This window comes from Notechis scutatus, chromosome 1, assembly GCF_049901735.1.
Source record: "Notechis scutatus isolate UNSWTSFEM ecotype Mainland chromosome 1, rNotScu1.2, whole genome shotgun sequence".
Taxonomy (NCBI): Eukaryota; Metazoa; Chordata; class Lepidosauria; order Squamata; family Elapidae; genus Notechis; species Notechis scutatus.
In genome coordinates, this window is record NC_142009.1 from 30,649,230 (window position 1) to 30,670,927 (window position 21,698).

General features: G+C 39.2%; 1 protein-coding gene across 4 annotated transcripts in view; it reads right to left on the reverse strand.

Moving 5' to 3' along the window:
• PINX1 (PIN2 (TERF1) interacting telomerase inhibitor 1) overlaps positions 1–21,101 on the reverse strand; it is a 43,663-nt gene extending 22,562 nt beyond the window's left edge. The window contains exons 1-7 of one of the 4 annotated variants that reach the window (XM_087960388.1): positions 21,065–21,101; positions 18,999–19,108; positions 18,196–18,288; positions 17,378–17,456; positions 16,506–16,598; positions 15,986–16,055; positions 11,591–11,665 (exon numbers count right to left, since the gene is read on the reverse strand). In XM_087960388.1, the coding sequence (XP_087816514.1) occupies positions 11,611–11,665; positions 15,986–16,055; positions 16,506–16,598; positions 17,378–17,456; positions 18,196–18,288; positions 18,999–19,108; positions 21,065–21,083 (519 nt within the window). In that variant the 5' untranslated portion in view covers positions 21,084–21,101 and the 3' untranslated portion in view covers positions 11,591–11,610. Of the gene's footprint in view, positions 1–11,590; positions 11,666–15,985; positions 16,056–16,505; positions 16,599–17,377; positions 17,457–18,195; positions 18,289–18,998; positions 19,109–20,633 lie in introns of all 4 variants that reach the window. The other 3 variants (XM_087960403.1, XM_087960408.1, XM_087960395.1) reach the window with 3 other exon arrangements.
• Positions 21,102–21,698: the final 597 nt, after the last annotated feature.

Below are 21,698 nucleotides of genomic sequence, written 5' to 3' on the forward strand. Positions count from 1 at the left end.
CCAGCTAATGAGGGAAGCCGAGCGCCTTTGCCGCTGGGCAGAATCCAACCTCCTATCTTTAAAAGCCGAACACATCTCCGGAGTAGACAATACTCAGGCGGACTGGCTGAGCAGGGCCACGGTGGACCAGGCGGAATGGCGTCTCCATCCATCCCTTTTCGAGGAAGCGCTCCAGAATATTCGGCCTTCCGGTGGTGGACCCTCTTCGCTTCCCCGACCAACACTCAGCTTCCACGGTTCTTCTCCCGGTATCCGTCTCACAGGTCGGAGAATCACAACGCTCTGCGTTGCCCATGGCCCCCAGGGCTCCTATATGCCTTCCTCCGCCTCCCGTTAGTTCCCAGAGTAGTTCAAAACTCATTCAGGAGAGGGCAGAACTTCTCCTGGTGGCTCCCTATTGGCCCAGGCGACCATGGTTTGCGGATCTCCGCATCTTATCAGTAGCGCCCCATGGAGGATCCCCCGGACAAGGTCTCCCTCTCTCAGGGCCCTTCTGCATCCGGAGCCTCAATGGCTCCAGTTAGCCGCCTGGAGGTTGAGCGGATCCGTCTGACTTCTGAGAATCTTTCAACTCAAGTCATCGACACTATTTTGGCCGCCAGGCGCCTTCCACCACACGAATTTATGATGCCACTTGGAAAGGGTTCTGCAAGTGGTGTAGCGGGTCTCAGGTTAATCCCCTCTCTCCCTCGGTGGCACAGATCCTGGAATTTCTTCAGGAGGGTCTTCGCAAGGGGCTCGCACCTAACACCCTGAGAAGGCAAGTTTCTGCTCTCTCAACCGTGGTCTCCTGTGATAACTACGGTTCCCTTTCTCACCACCCCAGGGTTAGATCTTTCCTTAGGCGCTCCAACCTGTGCCCTCCTACCGTCACAGGTTCCCCACATGGGACCTCAACAAGGTCCTCGTTTCTCTTACACGTCCCCGTTCGAGCCTTTGAGGGAGTCATCCCTGCAGTTTCTCACCTTCAAGGTAGTTTTTCTAGTAGCTATTACTTCTGCTCGCGAGTTTCGGAATTAGCAGCTCTGTCAGTCAGGAGCGATCTATGCGTGTTCCACGCAGACCGGGTGGTCCTTCGTCCCGACCCTACCTTTCTACCCAAAGTTAACTCTCCCTTCCATAGGTCACAGGAACTGATTTTACCAAATTTCTGCCCCAGGCCCTCCAGGGGCAGGGAGGTCCTCTGGCACACCCTAGATGTTAGAAGGGCCTTGCGTATTTATATTAAGCGCACTCAATCCATGCGAAGGTCGGAATCCCTCTTCCTATCCTTTCAACCCAGGTCAATGGGGCTCAAGGTTTCCCCTTCCACCATCAGTCGCTGGATCAGGGCTACTATTGCGAGGTGCTACCTTTCCCATTCTCTGCCCGCTCCGGGTGGGATAACCGCCCATTCCACCAGAAGTGCAGCCACCTCGGCGGCCTGGGCCACACAAGCCCCCATCGCTGACATTTGTCGGGCAGCCACCTGGTCCTCTCCCGTCCCGTTTATCAGACATTATAAAATAGATACGTGACGCCTCAGCGGAGGCCTCTTTTGGCCGACGGGTCTTACAGAGGGTCATCAGTGATCCGGAGGGGCCTTCGGGCCAGACGGAGTCCCACCCGTAGGACAGCCCAGCTTTGGTATGTCCCAGTCTCTGGATGCTCCGAGCGGCTCGAGGGAGAATGGGCGTTGGTTCTTACCTGATACGCCCCTTCTCGGCGAGCCGCAAGAGCATCCAGCCCCACCCTAATTTCTCCGTCTGGTGGGGCTCTCTTCAGCCAAGGAGCCAATAGTAGATTAGAAAGAATCAATAACCTCTCTTCTCGTTATCGCAAAAACTGGGGAGGCGCTCCGCGATGTCACGTGAGGGGCGGAGCGTTTCCTCATCTAAAGCTCAGCCTGCAAGAAGAGGACTCGGAAGCACATCCCAGTCTCTGGATGCTCCTTGCGGCTCGCCGAGAAGGGGTATCAGGTAAGAACCAACGCCCAATCCATTCTTTTCTGAAGGAAACCTACAGTATCTGTTTGTGAAGTGCTTCATGTTTCAGAAAATTCTGAGACACATTCCTTTGTGGGCCGGCCTCACTATATCATAAGAATTGGGAAGGTGACCTCCAAAGCAGATGGTCAGGAACTAAGGGCAGATCTTCTGGGTGAGCCATGAGGCTTCAAAATAATCTGATTCTCAAGGTTTTGAAAGAACAAGGTGTTTTTTAAAAGAACTTTCTAGGCATTGTGCAAACTTGGGAACAGGCAGTTCTTTTCAGTCTGATTTGCTGGTAGGTTATAGGAATCCTTCCTAGATATGGTAGCAATACAGGAGGAGAGAGGATCATAAAGGTAGAATGCTATCTTCTGTTTTTGAGAATTCCAAAGCTTTTAAAAAGCGAGCAGGAATGTGTTTTGCCTCAGAAACACTTTATACACTGATTTCCAGCTCTTGTTTGACATTATTAACATAAAAATTATGGAGCCAACATTGTCTCAGTTTATTTCTGACAGACACTAGTGAGAGATGAACCACTAGTGAATTCACCATTGAATTCACAGTAACTCAACCTATTTAGAACAAGAAAACAATGGAAATAGGCAGGGAGAATCAAACTCAGCCGGTCAGTCTGATAAAAGTAGCCCGGTCCTCTTTGTACGTGCACTGTGACCTAGCATGCACAGCCAAAAAGGGTGGAGTTTGTGGCATCGCACAGCTTTTATTGGTTTGATCAAAGCCAAGAAAGCTATGGACAACCAATGAGATCGAGGGAGATTAACAGGTGAAAACAGAGCTTGTTTTATTTTGTGGCAATTCAACACTCTATTTCTACTTGTATTTCAGCATTTTTGCGCTCCACCAAAAATTTCCTGGTTTACCATTCAGTTTTAGCAGCACAACCTCTGGGTGCTTTGGGATCCATACATAAGGAGAGAAAGGGCTATATGTAGGCTGTGGAGATAATTGCTTCTCTCTTTGCCAAAATAGTAATACTAATTGGCTGCCTTTGACCTGGTCTTTCTGTATGCATTGACTTGGGCTGATTATTGTAATTTATTTCCAAAGCCGTAGAAGAATTTACTACCTGAGAACCTCTTGAAATGGAGATACTGGGAACTGAATCTGGAACTTTCTATCAATCAATCGGAACAGAGCTGGAAGGGACCTTCAAGGTCGTCTGGTCCAATCCCCTTGTCAGGGTTCCAAGTAACATTAAAATTTTCACTTTTAATTAGGTGAAAACTGTGCGAATATTCAGAGTCGGTTTTCATCAGCCTGTGCCAATATGACATATCCAATAAACCTATTCTTTGAGGAAATTGCCTGGCTCAGAATTTTGTTTACTATGGGCATGTTACTTGGAACCCTGACATTAAACCAAACTGTCTGATGTGTCAGCACTGAAGTCTCAAAATGGCCTCAGTTAAGCCAACTTCAGGGTTGACACCCCTGCTCAAGCAGGAGACTCTGTACAATTTCAGACAAGTGACTGTCCAATCTCTTCTAAAAAACCTCCTGTGAGGAAGTGTCCACAACTTCTGACGGCAAGCTGTTATCCACTGGAACAGCTTCTACATGAGAAGCATGAATTTCTTCACTGAACTTTGGCACTTCCTACTTTATTGTTTTAAGATGACTACATGTCTGTGGAGATTCTCAGTCATTTAGGAAGACTACTGAGCTTCAATCAGTTTTCAATTTCAGAAGCCCTAGGAAAAGAATGTAGAAAACATAGTGTTTAACCACAAAAAAAGAGTAAAGATTATTATTCTGAATACGAAGAAAAGTCATCCTGTATGTGATTAAAATTATTTCTAGATTATATGAAAAATTATTGCTGTAGGACAGCAGTAAAAATAGGCTTGGAAATAGAAAGCCATAGCACTCAGATCAGTTTCTTTCAAATCTGATACTCTTCAATAAATATTTTGGGCCTACAACATGCTGGTTGAGAATTGTGGGTTGTGGTAATTCCAGTTCATCAGATTGGGGAAGATAACCTCAGTTTACTGCCTGCCTTTCCAGCTTAGATATAATGCAACTTTGGCCTGTTTAAACTACAGCTTGAAATGGAGATCAATGGTTTGTTGCAAGGGATCAGATATTGCACTGCAGCATTAGCTGGATAAAGTCTTTAAGCAGTAGGTGGTAGTTGACTGCTGCAGCTTTCCTAATGAACTCATTAAGAGTTCACTGAAAATGCTTATGCCCTCTCTTGCCTCACCTGCAATTTTGATTTACCTGTACTCAATGTGGAAGGGGGATTTGTATTCTAGAGAGAAGGCATAAACTCCCATAGATGCCTCTCAGTTACTTAAACACAGTTATTAAGCTGCAACCCTTGTAGTTGGGATGGCTCAATTCATGATAAAGGAACTGCTTTATTAAAAATGAATGAAACAGCTTTTCCTTCTTCCTGCCCTACTTTTTATTTGTGTTTTTTTTTGATACATGAACTTCATTAGAAACAAGAGATAGAAAATTATGTAATGGAATTATGTAAAGGATCAGCATGCTTTTTCTTATGTCAGGAGTATATGTAGATATTGATCAAACTTTGTCCTGCCCACCTCAAAAGCACCTAAGCCCCTTTCATTTGGGAGACCAGCAGAAGCTTACCTCTGCATAAATTTCACAAGAAATATAATGATGGTTATGTCTTCTAATGGTCAGAGTTGGACAGGAGCTGATTTTTAAAACTTTATTTTTTACTGTCTTACTGGTGATTCTTTTACATAGTGTTTCTCCCCTATAAACAATGGGATTGGGAAAGCTAACATATAGAGATTCATAGAGGTAGCCACTGGTATTTAGTCACACAGGCCTCTATAGTTTGGCTCCATCATCTATAAATTTAAAACTTCCCAAACTAACAAAGTTACTTCTTATTTAGGTTTGCTGATTCTCACTGCTTAGCAAGCTGTTAACTATTGCTCAGGAGTAAGGCAACACTTTGGAACATGCTTAGGAAAGTTTTCCTTGTGCTGAACTGGGCCCTGATATGGTAAGCAACCCTGGAGACAGTTTAGGGAATCAGGTCCCATTAAGAATCTGACAGCAACTCTCTAGTCATTTCCACAATGGAGGGATTTCCTCTTCTCCATACTTTTCACTGTGTCCCCCAAATACTATAAAAAGCAAAGCCAGCAGAATTTTAAAAGAAAAAAAGAAAAACAAAACAAAACAAGAGGAATGGAGAAAATTGTAGAAAACAAGTAATCCTGCTTTCAGCCAAAGTACAGTTAAAAAATGACTTAAGTTTTCTTGATATATGAATTTGCAGAGAGACCATTTATCAACACGGCTGTTTACCTCCACAGCAGAGTCCCTCAAGCCGAAGAGTCGTGTCATTCCCCTTTGACTGATTAATTAGCCAATCAGGGGACATTTTTCACTGTGAGGCATGATGGGTTATCCCAGCTAATGTTCGGTCTCTAATGGCGACACATTAAAGCTAACTCGGCTCTTTTAGCCTATCGAAGTGACCGAATGAGAAGGCCAGATAATAAATCAAAACCCAATTTCCTCTCCACTCTTGGTATTGCACTGGGCCCTAACAAATCCCCCAAGGAATCAATGGCTAGAGAAGAGATTCTTCACCAATGAAGAAATTGGCAGGGGAAGGGTGAAACTGCAAATCCTATCATAGTGCGCTATGCTTGATTCGGTGTGGTTGCCTTATCTCTGGCTTTTATTAATTTTATGACTTTTATATACACCCCCCCCAACATATTTGGTCACGTGCACCCATAAAGGAGGCAATTGAGCAACAATTGCCATATACAGTATCATCTATTTATTCAGATATACCAAAAAGTGTATATCCTAAACAGATCCTCAATATATTGTAGAATGATTGTGGACATTTAAAAACACACTGCTGGAAAAGTTTACATACTACCAATGTAAGGCAAGTTTAACTTTTTCCTCATCCATTTATATTAGCCTCCCCCAAACTAGGGCCATCTAAATGCATGAATATCAACTTCTGGAATTTTCAACAATGGCCCACCTGGCTAGGGAACTGAGATTGAATCCATACACTGAGAAGGTCCCTCGGGTTTAAGAACACTTGACTTGCATTATGTGAGGAATGCAGAATTTTCCAATTATGGAATGATTTCTCCAGAAATGATTTCTCTGGTCCTTAAGTCCATCTCATTTTTGCAGTTATCAGTCTTTACTATCATTTTTTTTAATTTTCCCAGAAAATCCTTTGACCTGAACGTTTTACTCCTGTGTTATCTAATTTCTTTTGTGACTTTTGATATGTAATTTACAGATTATATTGTTTTCATTGTTTCATTTGCTTAGAAAATCATTCTAAAAAGCTGTTTTTACCCATCATTTAACTTTTCTGAAAGATAGTAATATAAATCCAGAACTTAATATGTAAAGAGCTTCCAAGACCAGCTATGATCAAACAGGCTACAAACAGATGTCCCATCTCCCATTCACATCCTGTAAGTTCTTACTTCAAGGTCTTTAAATACTTTTCATATATACTTTGCTGTGGCATACACCATGCTCTCCAGAATGGGAAGCTGATCTGTACATGATTACTTGATGGACAAATGTCCCCCTTAAACAGCTCAGGTTATTTGACCAGCCACTGTCTATTTTGACTTATATTAGATTTCTAGCATCTCAAGTACAGAATTTGATTATTTCTTTTTTAAAAAGTTGGAAATATCAGGCTTTTAACTGAGCACTCTCTCCTTGTAAAGTCATTGCATACTAGGTATGGGCAGAGCTCAGCCTGCTGGAATTCTTAGTTTTTAATAAGTGGCTTTGGAGCCACTAAAAATATCAGGTGGAAAAATTGGATGAGAGATAGGCATAAACTTAGAAAAATCAGGGAAAAGAATGCCTTTGAGTAAATTGTTAACTTGAAGAATTGTTTCCAGCATCATTTTAATAGTTTTAAAGACTAGAAATTTTTGTGGCTGTTTTTTTTTTTTACAAACTGATCTACTGCAAATGATAAAATGACTTTTCAGTAAATCCTGATCTATCTTCTTCTATCCACTCCTGTTCTATTGACTTAGGCCAGTCACATAAGGTCCTTTTAGCTTATCCAGTATTCTGCAGCTAACCAGGGAAAACAAGAACTTTCTTGTAAGATTAAATGAGCAATGGGTGAAACTGCCAACTCTGTTTTAAGTCTTAAACAAGCAGCTCACTCCTTCATTCAATTTATTGGAACATCAGGAAATGTGCACATCAGGAAAGGGAAACTTTGACCAGAAAAATGTGTTAGTAATCAGGAAACTGTCTTAAGAGAGTAGCATCACCCAGAAGGATTGTAATCTGCCATGACCAAATAAGGGAAGGGATCGGAAGATGGAGGTGTCACTTTTCCAACCTCTAATATTTTGAAACTATGTCTGAAAGGAAGTCTCTTACTAATCAAGACAGCCCATAATCCGTATGTAGATGCACATAATGAACTTTTCTGATTCCACGTTGGGACACCATGATTTTTTCATCATTCTTCTGAATGCATGTTCCCATCCCCATTAAAATGAAACCAGACTGTATGTTACTTTCAGGAGCATATTCCTTAAAGTTTTAATGGGAGGTGGAGAAGGAAATGCAAAGGAGAGTGTGCATGTGTTATCCAGGGTGTGTAATCACACAGGAACCCATAGAATGTTCTTTTTGTATCTTACAACAAAAAGGTTTAAAAACAGGCATAGGAAGAAACTATTTAACCCATTTTGTGTTCTGAAATTAAAAGACAAAACATATACAGGAGTGAAAAGTGATTAAATTAGTTTGATTCAGGCACCTGATAAATGCAGATGTTTCTCTGAATGTGCTAGAATTTCCAATCTTTTTTAATGATAAAAGAAATAAAGCACTGGCTGATCTATGGAATAGAAGCAGCCTTGGGGATTGATACAATCCTTCCTAAATGATCTCTTTTACCCTCACAGATCTAAGCAGCTCCTCTGATTATTACTTAGCTGAGTACAATGAAACAGAGAGGAAGAGAATTGCAATCCATGTGGAGGAAATTAGAAGAGATATGGATTAGAGAGAGAGAGTTTGGTGTAGTGGTTAAAATAACTGGGCTTGAAAGAAATTGGAAGATAGTGAATTTGAATTTTGTCTTAAGGCACGAATCAAAGTAGGTGACTTTGGGCCAGACACTATCTCTTAGCCCTAGGATAAGGCAATGGCAAACCAGATCTGAAAAATATTGGCCAGAAAGTATTCAGTTTAAATACCGAATAAAGAACTTCAGGATTCTTCGCCTGTATCAGTGAAGGCTTGCTTTTCTTCTATATCAGGGATCCCCAACCTTTTCGACGCCGCGGCCCGGTTCCGGCATCAGCTGGGCGCCGCGGCCCGGTACCGGCGTCAACTGGGTGCCGCCATCTTTTTGACGAAAAAGCGCTCGGTGGCGTCACCGAAGCGTGTCAAAAAAGCGGCGACTCGTGAGCTTTTCGGTAGAAATGGCTTTCTACCCGAAAAGCTCACCGAGCGTGGCGCCGCCATCTTTTGACGAAAAGTGCTTCCGGTGAACTTTCTACCCGAAAAGCTCACCGGAAGCACTTTTTTACCAAAAAAAGATGGCGGCGCCCAGCAACCAGCGGCCCGGTAAGGCTTGTTCCGCGGCCCGGTACCGGTCCGTGGACCGGCGGTTGGGGACCCCTGTTCTATATCATCCACATTGAATAATTGGTTTGCACAGTGGTTAAAAGGGATTATCAGTGGCTGATTGTAAGAAACAAACATTCCACTACCTAAAAGATCAAATTATGATCTTTTAACTACTGAAAAAACAAAAGTAAAAAGGTTATTTGACTGAAAGGATCTGTGTAATTATAGGTCAATCCTCAAAATTTAGTTTCTTGAAAAAGTGATTAAAAAGATGGTGGCCTTGCAGGTTCAGAGAGAGCCAGGATAAAGTGCTGAGTTTGGTTTGTCTGATGGTTGACTTATGCTAGAAAATGGATAGTAGAAATGCAGCCTACTAATTTTTCTAAATCTGAAGATGGTTAATGGACAGGGCACCATCTCCTCCCTGTTGCATCTTGCGCCCTTCCTTCCCATCTTTCTTAATTTTAAATTAATTTTAGTGTTATTATTTATTGCTTTAATGTTTTGTATTATAGCTTCTATTGATTGTAAGCTGCCTAGAGTCACCTCTAGGCAAGATGGACTTGCATACAAGTTTAATAAATAAATTAAGCACATGGCCACTTTTCATGTAACTGACTATAATACCGTTCCAACTGAAACTAGACATTCAGGCAGACTTTTGCAATAGTTCCAGAAGCTTGGCCTTAAAGATTATCGTTTTGCACTTATGGTATCACAAAGAGATCAGATTTTGTCTCCTGTGCTATACAGCATTTTAAGGAGACTGCTGGGGATGGTACTTAGAATTTTATAATGAGGTGCCATCGATATGCTAATAATGTCCAGCTTCAACTTGGGAGTTGTTTTCAAACCCCAGAAAAACAATTGTTATATTTAAATTATATTAAATTCAAATCTAAATAAAGGAAGAAATATAAAATTAGATCCAGAAAAGACATAAATGCTATTTGTCACTAGGAAATAAGCAGTATGCTTTGTACAGAGTTGTGCTCACTCTGAAAGTGCAGGTTCACAGTCTATGCATACTTCTTCATCTCTATTGCCACTGCAGATTTGCAGATGGCATGATGAGGAATAATTTTACATAATTATGCCTACAGTGCCAGCGGTGACATTTCCTTAACTGCTCAGGGTGTGTGACAGTTATTCATGCTTTGACAACATCTTGTATTTATGTACGTGCATTTAGTCCAGAAGCAATAACTGGTGAAAGTGTAGCATTCTGTTTGCTAACTCACCCAAATTACAAGGAATGTGTGAAGGAGGATGTGTATTTTACACACAGTCTCTACTAAAAAAAAATCCATGCAGGAGATGTTACTTGATGAAAAGAGTTAATGACTACTATTCTCCATGACTTTTCTGCCTGTCATTTCTGTTGATCACAGTTTATTATAGATTATAGAACCACGAGAGAGCAGACAACAAATGGTCAAAATCGGGAGCGTCCTATCAAATCCAGTACCTGTCAATAGTGGTGTCCCCCAGGGCAGTGTTCTAGGACCAACTCTCTTCATACTCTACATAAACGACCTCTGTGATCATATTAAGAGCAATTGCGTTCTCTTCGCTGATGATGTAAAGCTGTTCAATACCACAGACAATACTGCTACCCTACAAAAAGATCTTGACTATGTATCTGAATGGTCAAACAAATGGCAACTTCAAATCTCAACAAATAAATGCTCTGTCTTACATATTGGCAAAAAAAATCAGAAAATAAAATACAAGCTGAATAGTCAAGATCTTGTTGATGACCCAAGCTCTGTAAAGGACCTTGGAATACTCACCTCTAATGATCTAAGTGCTAGAGCCCACTGCAACTACATAGCCAAAAAGGCATTAAGAGTTGTTAACCTAATCCTACGTAGCTTTTTCTCTGGTAATATCACTACTAACCAGAGCATACAAAACATTTGCTAGACCAATACTCGAATACAGTTCATCATTCTGGAACCCTCATTACGTATCTGATATTAGCACAATTGAGAAAGTCCAGAAATATTTCACAAGAAGAGTTCTCCACTCTTCTACTCGTTGTAGAATACCTTATGTCACCAGACTTGAAATTCTAGAACTAGAAAACCTTGAATTACGCCGTCTTCGGTCTGACTTAAGCATGGTATATAAAATCATACATTGCAATGTCCTACCTGTCAATGAATACTTCAGTTTCAACCATAACAACACAAGAGCACACAATAGATACAAACTCAAAGTAAACCGCACCAAACTTGATTGCAGGAAATACGACTTCAGCAATAGAGTGGTCAATGTCTGGAATACTCTACCCGACTCTGTAGTCTCTTCCCCAAACCCCAAAAACTTTAACCTTAGACTGTCTACTATTGACCTCACCCCTTTCCTAAGAGGTCTGTAGGGGGCGTGCATAAGCGCACCAACGTGCCTACCGTCCCTGTCCTATTGTTTCTCTTATTCTTTTATTTTTCTTATATGTACCCATTTCATGTATTCACAACTATGTATACACTTATACTTATTATCTTGTAAACAATTGGCAAATCAAATAAATAAATAAATAAATAAATAAACTGCAGCCCATTGCTGGAATTCCAGTTGGAAACTGCACCAACCCCAAAACTCAGTTATGCATGATGTACTGAAAAAGTGAAACAGCTTAAAGCAGGGGTGTCAAACTCGCATCATATGATGTATCGGGACTTTTTTCCCCTTCGTTAAACTTGGCATGGGTGTGGCCAGCACGTGACGCATCTGGCCTGTGGGCCAGGAGTTTGACAGCCCTGGCTTAAAGCAAGAGAGAAAGCACAAGGAACCAAAGTAAGCTTCTATTTTCACCTATCTCTTTAAATAACCTTAACTAGGCTGTTACAGGTGGTTCTTCTGCCCTACAGGGAAATAGAACCTTCTATCTGCTGAAGAAAGCCCCGAAGTAATCTTTTCATGCTAACAAAGTGTTCTGAGGTTGACTTACTGATCGGGAATCTTTTTCTATTCTGCACTAGTGGCTATTCAAAACTGACCTTCTAGTTTCCAAGGTAGCTCAGTCATGTTTCAGCCTGTGACCTGGGTGGCGCTGAAGTATATTCCAGGCATGGCCGCAAGAGACAAGCGAAGGGTTCTTGAAATATTACACTAAATGGGACTTTTTAAAATATTACTTTCATTCTTCTAACTGTAGTTCATGTACACTTGACATGATCACAGCTTTTCTGTTCTTAAGCTACTGCTATTTTTAACACTATGAGCATAAATATTGTTCTAATGATTAAATAAGTACCATTACAGTAATGACAATAAATTATGGGGAATCATTTTTCCTTACAGTTTAAATGTTATAATTTGCTGCCAATAAAATGCCATTTCATAAGTAATAAGTAAAAAAAACAAAAATAAAAAATGGAAAAACAAAGCTTGCACTGATTGCCAAGCAATTATCGGGTGCAATTTAAGGTACAGATATTGAAGTTTAACTTAGGGTTTAACCACCCAAGGAACTATCTCTTCCATTATGAATCTGCCTCACCAAAATCTGTAGAAGAGCCCTTTCTAAACATGCTTTCACTGTCCAATGTTTGCTTACATGGCAGATGTGAGAAGACTTTCTCTTTTATAACTCCCAGGCTGGAATACATACATCCTAAGGATGTTCTGAATCACCACTCTTCCTTTAAAAAGTCTAAAAAGACGTATCTCTTTTAATCGACATTTATTATAATTTTAGGTTTTTTAAATAGAATCCTAGTTGGGATGATTTAGGTCTGCAAGTTCAATCTATTTTCAGTGTAAGAACCCATATTAAAGTATACCAGCAGATGGTTGTTTAATCTCTGATTGAATACGTCCAATGAAAGGGACTCTAATATCTAATATTAGGGATGTTTTATTAACATTCATTTGGAATCTGCCTTCTTCTAACTTAAATCTGCGTCTGCTCACTAGTATAAGAGAGAATATGCTGTCATATTCGGTGTGACATCCTTTTCAGTATATCTGAAAAATACGTAATATCCAGCCCTCCATTCTAATTTCTCAAGGTTCTATATTCAGTTCTATTTTTCTTCACAGAATTTAGTTTTTAGTCGTCCGATCAGCCTTATCGCTCTTTTCTGATCCTGTTTAAATTTTTCTGAATGCTTAAATCAAACCATACATAGCATTTGACTATGAAGTGGAATAATTACTCCCTAAAGTTATACTTCAACTGATGCAGCCAAAAATTGTATTTGTCTTTTTTGCACTTGCCCCGCGCTGCTGGCTAATATTGTTTGCAGGCAATTATTTCCCCCCCTTAATTACAAATGCCCCCCATGCCCCATTTTGTCCCGTTTCCCCCCTGCTGGCCCACGGAGGTGAACTACAACGCTGATCTGGCCCTTGAAGAAATCCAGTTTGACACCTCTGTTCTAAGAGCGATACGTTTATACAAGATGGGCTATTCCTTTATTATAGTCACGATATATTATGTCTAATGCATTCCACGTTTTTTAGAAAGTTAACAAATGAAAAATCAGAATAAACTAATTTTGCAAGATTTGTTCTTGACAAAACTGAAACACGTGTTTGGTAATACTATTTTGAATGTTTAATTTTTCCAATTATGTTATTCTCCAGAATGTTTCCAGGCATTGTGGTTGGACTGCTGCCCTGTAGTTCATGGATCTTCCCCCAACGATTTCTTTTTAAACACAGGGATATTTGTTCACTTTTAATCACTGAGCTTTCAGTAGTTCTCCAGAATTTGAATAATTTAGTTGAGAACTTCTGCTCAGTCCAATAAAAAAGTAAACACCTGAGCAATTATCCCATTAGTGAAAATGTTTCTTGATGGAAGTCTAATCAGTAACTCCAATTGCTTCGCAATCTCCCTGAGAAAAAATGTGAACAATCTGAATATAAAAATATTAATATTTTGCTGTGGTTTGCATATAGCAAGGACATCAAGGATGACAGAAGCCCCCCCACTCCTAAATAGTTACAAAACACACTGTTGCTTAGCCTTATAATTTGTTGTAAAGCAAATAAGTTTTGCAGTAAGTCAAAAAAAGTGGGAGAGTTTATCTCATGTAAGAGAAGAAACGTACATTTTTCTACCATTGGAGATTTAGTTGGAGGTTGACAGAAGAACATGAATATTTGCCTCCATTGGGGAAAAAAATATAAGAGTCAGGCTCAGAGGTTTCATTTTAGAGGATCTGCAATGCAGGAAGTAAGTAAGGTTAAGATATAAAAATATCATTATTGGCAAGCTTATCTCATTTTTTTAAGGGAAGCTGTGCTAATTCAATGTATCTAGAGGGCAAAAGGTAGAAAGGATCATGCTTGACAGAGGCACCTCCTTTAGGAAGTCAGAGAAAACCTATTCTCATTTGCTGGCATTTCTTTTTTTTGAAAGAGTTCACTTAAAGTGCTGGCTAAATATGTCTGAATCTCAATGGAACTGAAAAGCAATCACGGAGTTTTTGGTGCTTTGTAACCATATGCAAAGAGAAAAGATACAGTGGAGCTTCTTGAGGACATAAAACATTCAACAAACCAGAAATGACATCTCTTGAAATTAAATAGCAAGAAACATGCGCTGAAAACCATATTAGCAAAGGAACATTCCTCACCTGATCCACCTGGCTTAGATACTAAACTTGAAAATGTTGGCTGTGTTAATCTTTGATTGACAACAGAACTCTAAGCCTTGATGAACACCAGGACTCTTCCTATCAGGCAGGAAGAGATACAAAGATGTTCTCATCCAGCATTTCCTGTTCTTTTAATCTTTTAAACATTCATATATGCCAAGATTTTAAAATCAAGGGTGTGTGTTTAGTGCCAATCTTCCAAAGAATACAAATCTTCAATCACATCCTAAGGACATACCAAGAGCTCATGGGTACTGTCTAATACCACGTTTTATTATTTCTAATCAATCCCACATACCAGACTAGATAAAAAAGAGCTTTTTGTGTGTCTATATAACAAAGACAACTTGAAATACAGTTTTTGAATAAAATGAGCTTCCCTATCACAATATAATATCAGCTTCCAAGACGTAAAACAGGAACCCAGAAGGCAGTCTGGGAGTAGGCAGACAATTTATATGATGATTGAAATGATCAAATAATATTTTTTTTAAAAAAATAATTTGCTTCCCTCAATTATTCCAAAGCAGCCTCTGGCTGTCTTACAAGCAGAAAAAGAGTTAGAATAGCTAAAACCAAAGGAATATTTAGTTTCATATTCAATTTCTCACAGACTCCAAACATTTATTTTTGGCTATTTTAAAAGAAGTTTCTGAAGGTAACCATCCTTTCCAACCTTTTATACCTACCAGAAAGTAGAGTGGAGACCTTAAAATTTGAGGCTCGTTAGAACTTTCATATTAAACTAGAGGCAAAAGAAAATAATGCTCTTTCACATGTTACTAGATTTCATTCCCCATCATTTGAGCTGAATGGAAATTATGGGTGCTAGATATTTGGAAGGCTGCAATTTCCTTATATTTTCCAGGATTTATATTTTTCACAAAGACATCTGTTCTGGAACAAATACTCAACAAATAAGTAGATAAAACATGAGGATTTACAAATTGCCTACTTTCTAATTTTGTCTGTTGACACTTTTCATAGCTGAATGTAATCACCTTGTCCCAAGTATTGATTCATACTAGTTCCTCAGCAAATTATGGTTTCCAAAGTCCATCATCAAGGAAATATCATCTGCATTTCCAAAGAATTTACAACATTATTCCCCAACTGCATGGACAATCAACAGGTTATGAATTATGGTATTTCTTGTGAAACGCACCATGTTGTACAAGATTGGTTTACAGGAATAGAAAACAGTTTAGCTGAAACCTATGCTTCCTAAGTTTTTTTTAATGACACAAAATGTGGAGTGCTGTGCCTAGCCTTTTATAATGTTTTATAAATGGGAACTAATAATCTACTTGCAAGTAGCTCAATGATGGTGAACCCATGATATGGCACAATATTTTAGGTGATGTGCCAGCATTTCCCAACATTCAACAACTATTCACAAAAGCACACCTTGTTCTTATGTGATTTTCAGAGCCTGCGGAGGCTGTGTGGAGTGTGGTCTTGCACAGCCTCCAGAAGTTATGAGAGGACCATGCTCTTGTGCAGCCTCCAGGCTCTCTCAAAATCACAAAAGAATGGATGTCCTCTTCAAAGGCTCCCCCACCCTTCCAAAACCTGCAGAGGCTGTGGAAGAGCATTCTCTGAAACCATTTCAAGACTGAAGACTTTGTGTGACCTGGAGCTGCCCTAGGTAGGACGCAGCAATGTATATAATTCTCAAAAGATGCACAGCAGAAGAGAAGTATTTTTAAATGATTAGAATAAATCACTCTTTAAAGCACACTGCCCAATGCAAATCTACAATTTCAAGTAAAGTTACTTGCTTGTATTTTTTTGACTTTGCGTTTCCCAAAAATACAGGATAGGTCATCTTCGCTCCGTGAAGAGAGATCTTTTCCTGGATAAAATTACAGGTAAAACAACAAAACAATTTATTGCTTTCCTACAGAATAAAGTTAGATCAATGCTCTTGAAGAAGAAAATTAAAATTTCTCTGTACACACTTTTAAAACATTTCATTCATTTCAATGAGGCTTAAACCAGAAAAAAATATCCTAAACTTATTGTTTTTGGAGGAAACACTGAAAACTTGCTTCCTTTAAGTAAAAGCTACAATGTGCATCACAAACCAACTGCATTCACACAGGTACCAACACACGTCTAAGGTTCAAATTTAATCCTTTCCATGCTACACATTCTCCATCAAATACTCTAACTCTCAACAATATTCTGATATATTTAAATAGATTTTTTTTCCCAGTGTCGTTACTGTACTGATCACATTAGAAACATTTTAATGTTTTTTTTTTTCATATAACAGGTTTCATTTAGTTTCATTTGAATTTACCTTTGGCAAATTTCACATAGTGAACTCGTTTTTTAGAGATCTTGGATTTTTCCTCGAGGTTAAAAGTTTTCTTTCTATTTTTGCAAGTGGATTCTAGAATACAAACAGAAAATGCAATTACATGAGGCCAAAATCTACAATCCCCCTGACATAATAAATTCCAATGTAGAACATCCCCTTGGTATTTGTTTTCCCAGTGCATCTTTTACTGATTCTTACAATAGCGATAGCTTGCTCCTAGCTTCTACTCTTAAAGTGTTGTTCTTTCCTGAGTTTCTCAAGTTATGAAAGCCTTGCCTTCAAGTTCCAGCAGTGGATAACTTGTGTAAGAGATTTGTGTTCTTCTCGGCCCTGTTGCTAATCAGCCAGAGAATGGACAATTCAGTTTTTGCTTTGGATCACTATAAACAGGAAGAACATGTGCTTAAGGATGGCAGCTTTTTCTGTGTCTGTCATGATGTGAGATGTTCTTTCAGGCATCTTCAGAAATGTGTGTGTGAACGGACACTAAGATCCAAAGGCAATTCAAATGTCAAAGGCCAAGTTCAGATGCAAAGTGACCTTGATGATAAAGGTCTGCATCAAGATGAGAATCTCAAAATGATCATTCCTCCAGACTACAAGCAACTATAAGCATCACTCTTTTGGTAAAACTATCAGTAGGATGTGAGAGTAATGCCCCCTCATCCAAAGTTCATAACCCCAACCCCACAAAATTCTAATGTTCAGCAAGTCTGACTGGGTAGGAGGCAGCTTTGATTTCAAATGCTTGTTCTCAAACAGCAATAGTGACCTCATGTGGCCAAGATACTGAATGTAATTCTATATTAAGATTTTCAATACCAGTTACCCTCAAAGTTGAATCTTGTTACCTGGGTCATCTTGTGTATAAGAGTTATTCAACTCTGCCAAAAGCTGATTGAAATCATCTTGGTGAGCAATCCAGTTGTCCTGCACCAACACACAAACCAAATGATTACAATCTAAACTGATCAGGAATAAGGGAAAGATGACAAAAAGGGCAATAATTAAATTAAAAACTAAAAATTATTAGCATGACCATCGTTGCCTCTTCCATGTTCTACAGATTCAAATTCAGACCCCAAATCAGTTGTCATAAATCTGAGTTTGGTATACAAACCATGATCTATACTTCCAAATGCACAAGCAGAAGAGTCATGATTCAAAGCTGCTCTAATTTGTGGTTCACTACATTCTACACATCCTTGATGTGATATAGCAGCCTCCAGAAGCTTTGGGGTTTAGCAATTCAGAGAAACTAAGAATAGCAGTTGGAACTAAAGCTTGCAATGCTGATCTGATGGCTAACTGTGAGCTATATTTATAATTTTATACATCGTACAAATTGTAGCACTTCCATTTCAACGTTGGTTTAATATGTGAACTGAACATTTTGCACTAAAATTATCAACATTCTAAATCATTATAAGCAGCCAACTAATTCAGTCCCATATGAAAATGTTTATGTCAAACCAAACAAAAATGCATTGTAGTTACTTTTTGTGTCTTTCCAAATCGAATTAACTTTACACCAGCTAAGTTTATAGACTTAACAGTAATTCTATTTCTGTAAAACTTAATTCAAATCCTGATTTATATGCATGGGTATATATGTGTAAGCACTTGAGCTACGAATCTGTGTAGCCTCAATTCTATTACCTCCACTTACCTCCTGGCTCACAGACGCTCCCAATCCCAATGTGTTATTCTTCATCTGAACCTTAATATGCTCTGTGCTGCCTTGTTCTTGAGCCCCAAGCCCCTAGTGGAAACAAATGACAAACAAATCTGTTTTTGAGAACTTCATTTGTTTTTAGTGTGCAGAAGAGTGTCAATTTTTCATTTTGTTGTCCTTTTTTTAATCCATTTATTCTCAATAGGTTGAAATAATTAGAAAACAAAACATAACCCACACATACTCAAACAATTAGCAACCACAAACCAACCATTCATATTTGCAGAGAAAGGGAAGTGAGTCCCTGAGGTTGTGCCTTTTGTACGAGATGGAAGCTTTCTCTTATTAATCTGAAAACTCTTGCGGTATAACTTCTCAATGATTCTTGCAACAATGTGTCTAGAAGGTGCTTCTGCTTGCATCAGCTTTGCACTCATAAAGCAGCACAAATATAAGAATTGGACAACTTTCCTGTAATGAAAGTCCAAGTTGAGGCACATCTTCAAGATTTAACAATTGGATTTAGGATAGCTGCTTCAGGAAGTTTATCCAGAATCCTTGTGCCAAGGGAAATCAGTTTGCACTAAACATCAGATTTTACTTGAAAAGTGATTTGTTCCACATTAAAGCAAGAAGCTCCTTGTTAGGAAGGCCAAGGAGGTATATGATCCCCATTTAATTTCTTATTCTGGCAATTTTTACAATGCTTACTTTATTTCATAAACATTTTATTCTCTAATTAACCTTGAAAATACTAAAGAAAACATAAACAACTATTTTCAACCATAGGAATTTACCTTGCCTTTTGACCATCCCATTTTTTCCAACATCTTCTGTCCAAATTTTGATTCATCTTTACTCCAAGCACTATTCCGGGGATCCACAGACCATTTCAGTTTGCGACGTGCTACAAGAGAAAATAAAGTAAAATCTAGTAATATTTTCAAAATTGAAATAGGAAGCCTTTTCTCTTCACAATTAGTGCTTCTCCTAACCAAACCACTTTTTCTGTGAAGATTTTTAAAGAACATTTTAGGGATGGAGTGCACAAGGCACTGGGAATCTCAACAGGATGCACTCAATTCTTTGAAGAGAGACAGATTATGAAATGGCTCCAAAAGATGCGTGAAAACAGGCTAACCAAGCCAATAAATATGTTTCCTAATTTAGAGGATATTATAAACTCTTCCCAGAATATTCTATATTCACTTATAAGAGAGATACACTTACACGTTTCACCATAAATTATTTTAAAAATACTTATTTTCATGTTTGCATTATGTCCAAGTTTATTTACAAAGAAATGAAAGGAAAGACAGCAATACATCTTTTTCTCAATGGCTTACTAAGAAATATCCAATATTTTAAGATACCTGGCAGGATGATTAACAATTTTAAACATTTTACTGACAAATGCTTAATGAACTAATATCATATTCAAGTCTGCCATTTTGTAGTAATTTTGGGAATCTCTATGTTCACAAACATTCATTTTCAGCATTCCTTAAATCTGTTCAAAGAAAGAAAAAATGATGAAGAGACAGGAAATAGGAATTGCTGCTGATAAATAGTAATGGAAATGTATATTATAGTTCTGATCTCAAACCCAAATTCAGTATTAACAGCATTTTTATTGATTTATAAATGTATATGCTGTCTATCTCTTTATTGAGATGACATTAGGCATTTTACAAAATATAAAAAGATAATTTAGAAACAATTAAAATTAACAAGGATTAAATAGAAATTAAAAATCAAGAGGATGAATGGCATGGCATGGGGTGGGGTGTTTTTTGTACTGCATCAGCCACTCCCAGTGTAGGACCCCAGGCCAGCTTGAAGTGCCAGTTTTTAAGATTCTTCTGGAAGGCCAAAATGTTGGGCTGGATCTTATTTCCGGCAGTAGAAGTTTCCAAAGGGTGGGAGGCACAGCAGAAAAACCTTTTCTCCTGGATGCCACCAGCCAAAATTTCTTGTCAGACTGAGTCTGTAGCAAGCCTCTTCTGCTGGAGTGAGTGGGATGGCCAATCCCATTGGGGTGAGGTGACTCCTCAGATACCTTGTTTGATTCCAGATATTGCACTGACTAATATTGCAGCACTGCCCATTTGTCTCTGATAAATTTGACATTTAGTGTCAGTTTCTCCCCATATCCTCTTCTTTAATCCTCTGGAGGCACCTTCTATGGCTTCTCAAACTTAGCCTTTTAAAATGTTTTTTTTTGTTGGTACTTAGAAGCAAGTTATAATGGTAATGCTTCCCTCACCCCCATCTCAATATTGTTTCTGATACCATTTGGGGGCAGCATAAGCACTTGAAGTGGCTTTAAAAATGATTTGCTTAAACGCATAGCACAGAAATCTACATTACATTCTGTGGCTATGAAAATCTGAAGGGTTATTAAATGAAGCAAAGATGCAAATAACTGTCACCTAGTCGTCGTCCAGGCAGAAACTCTGCTTTAGATCTTCACAGAAGATAGAACAGGGTTGAAAGCGACCCTGGAGATCTTCTAGTCCAAACCCTCCCTCCCCTCACCGACTCGAGCAATCTTCAACTAGAACCAAACAAAGATTTGGAGATCGAATGCTTCTGAAACCTAGAGGAAGGAAAATAAATATGAAGCAGCAGCTACTCCCATGCTTTGCTTATGGGCATAATATATCTAATCGTCCCATATTGGAAGGAAGATCCTGGCTGGATAAAGGTTTAAATCTCACTTTATCATAGTTCCTCTACTCAAATCACAGGCTTCTCATAATGATGACTGGCGTATACGAAGTGGGGGGAGGGGATTGTCAGCCCCCACCCCTTACCTCGCGCTATTTTCTACCAGCTCCGTTTCAACCGGCTTTTTACTCACGTTCCGCCAGCATCGCCATCTTGCGGGAAAAGAAGGGACCTTTCACAACATCGGGCGCGCAACCACATCCGCGACTGCCGCTTTATAGGCGTCCAGCCTAAATGCCCGATAAAAGAAGGCGAAGAAAAGAAAAGCGAGATGACTTTTCGTATATAGATAATTAGGTAAATCCGAAGGAGTGGTCAAAAAAACCCAAAAGCGAATGTTTTTTTCCTTATTTGATTAGGCCGCGGAACAGATGATCTCAACCCAAGGATACGTTAAGATCTCTAATTCTCTCTGTTAGATGTTGGAGTTTCTTGCGGTGTTTTAACTTTTGGGGTGGGAAAGCAATTGTTTTGTAACATACAATCCATTTTTATCTATCGCAATTTTTATTCAGCCTTGTAATTGATATCGAAAGGCGCAACTTCCTTCCTGTTGTTGAAGTCCACCTAAGGACAAGTCCGCTATTTGTCCCAAGCAAGAGAAGCTTTCGATCACTACCGTTTGTACATCCTTGAAATACCAATGCTTTCATAAAGTGTAATGAAAACTAAATATTAAAATAATGCAATAAGACAACTAGCACAAATGAACTAGTCATGACAATTTTTTCCAGTCGACTTCTGTCAACTGCCACTTTTTGGGGCAA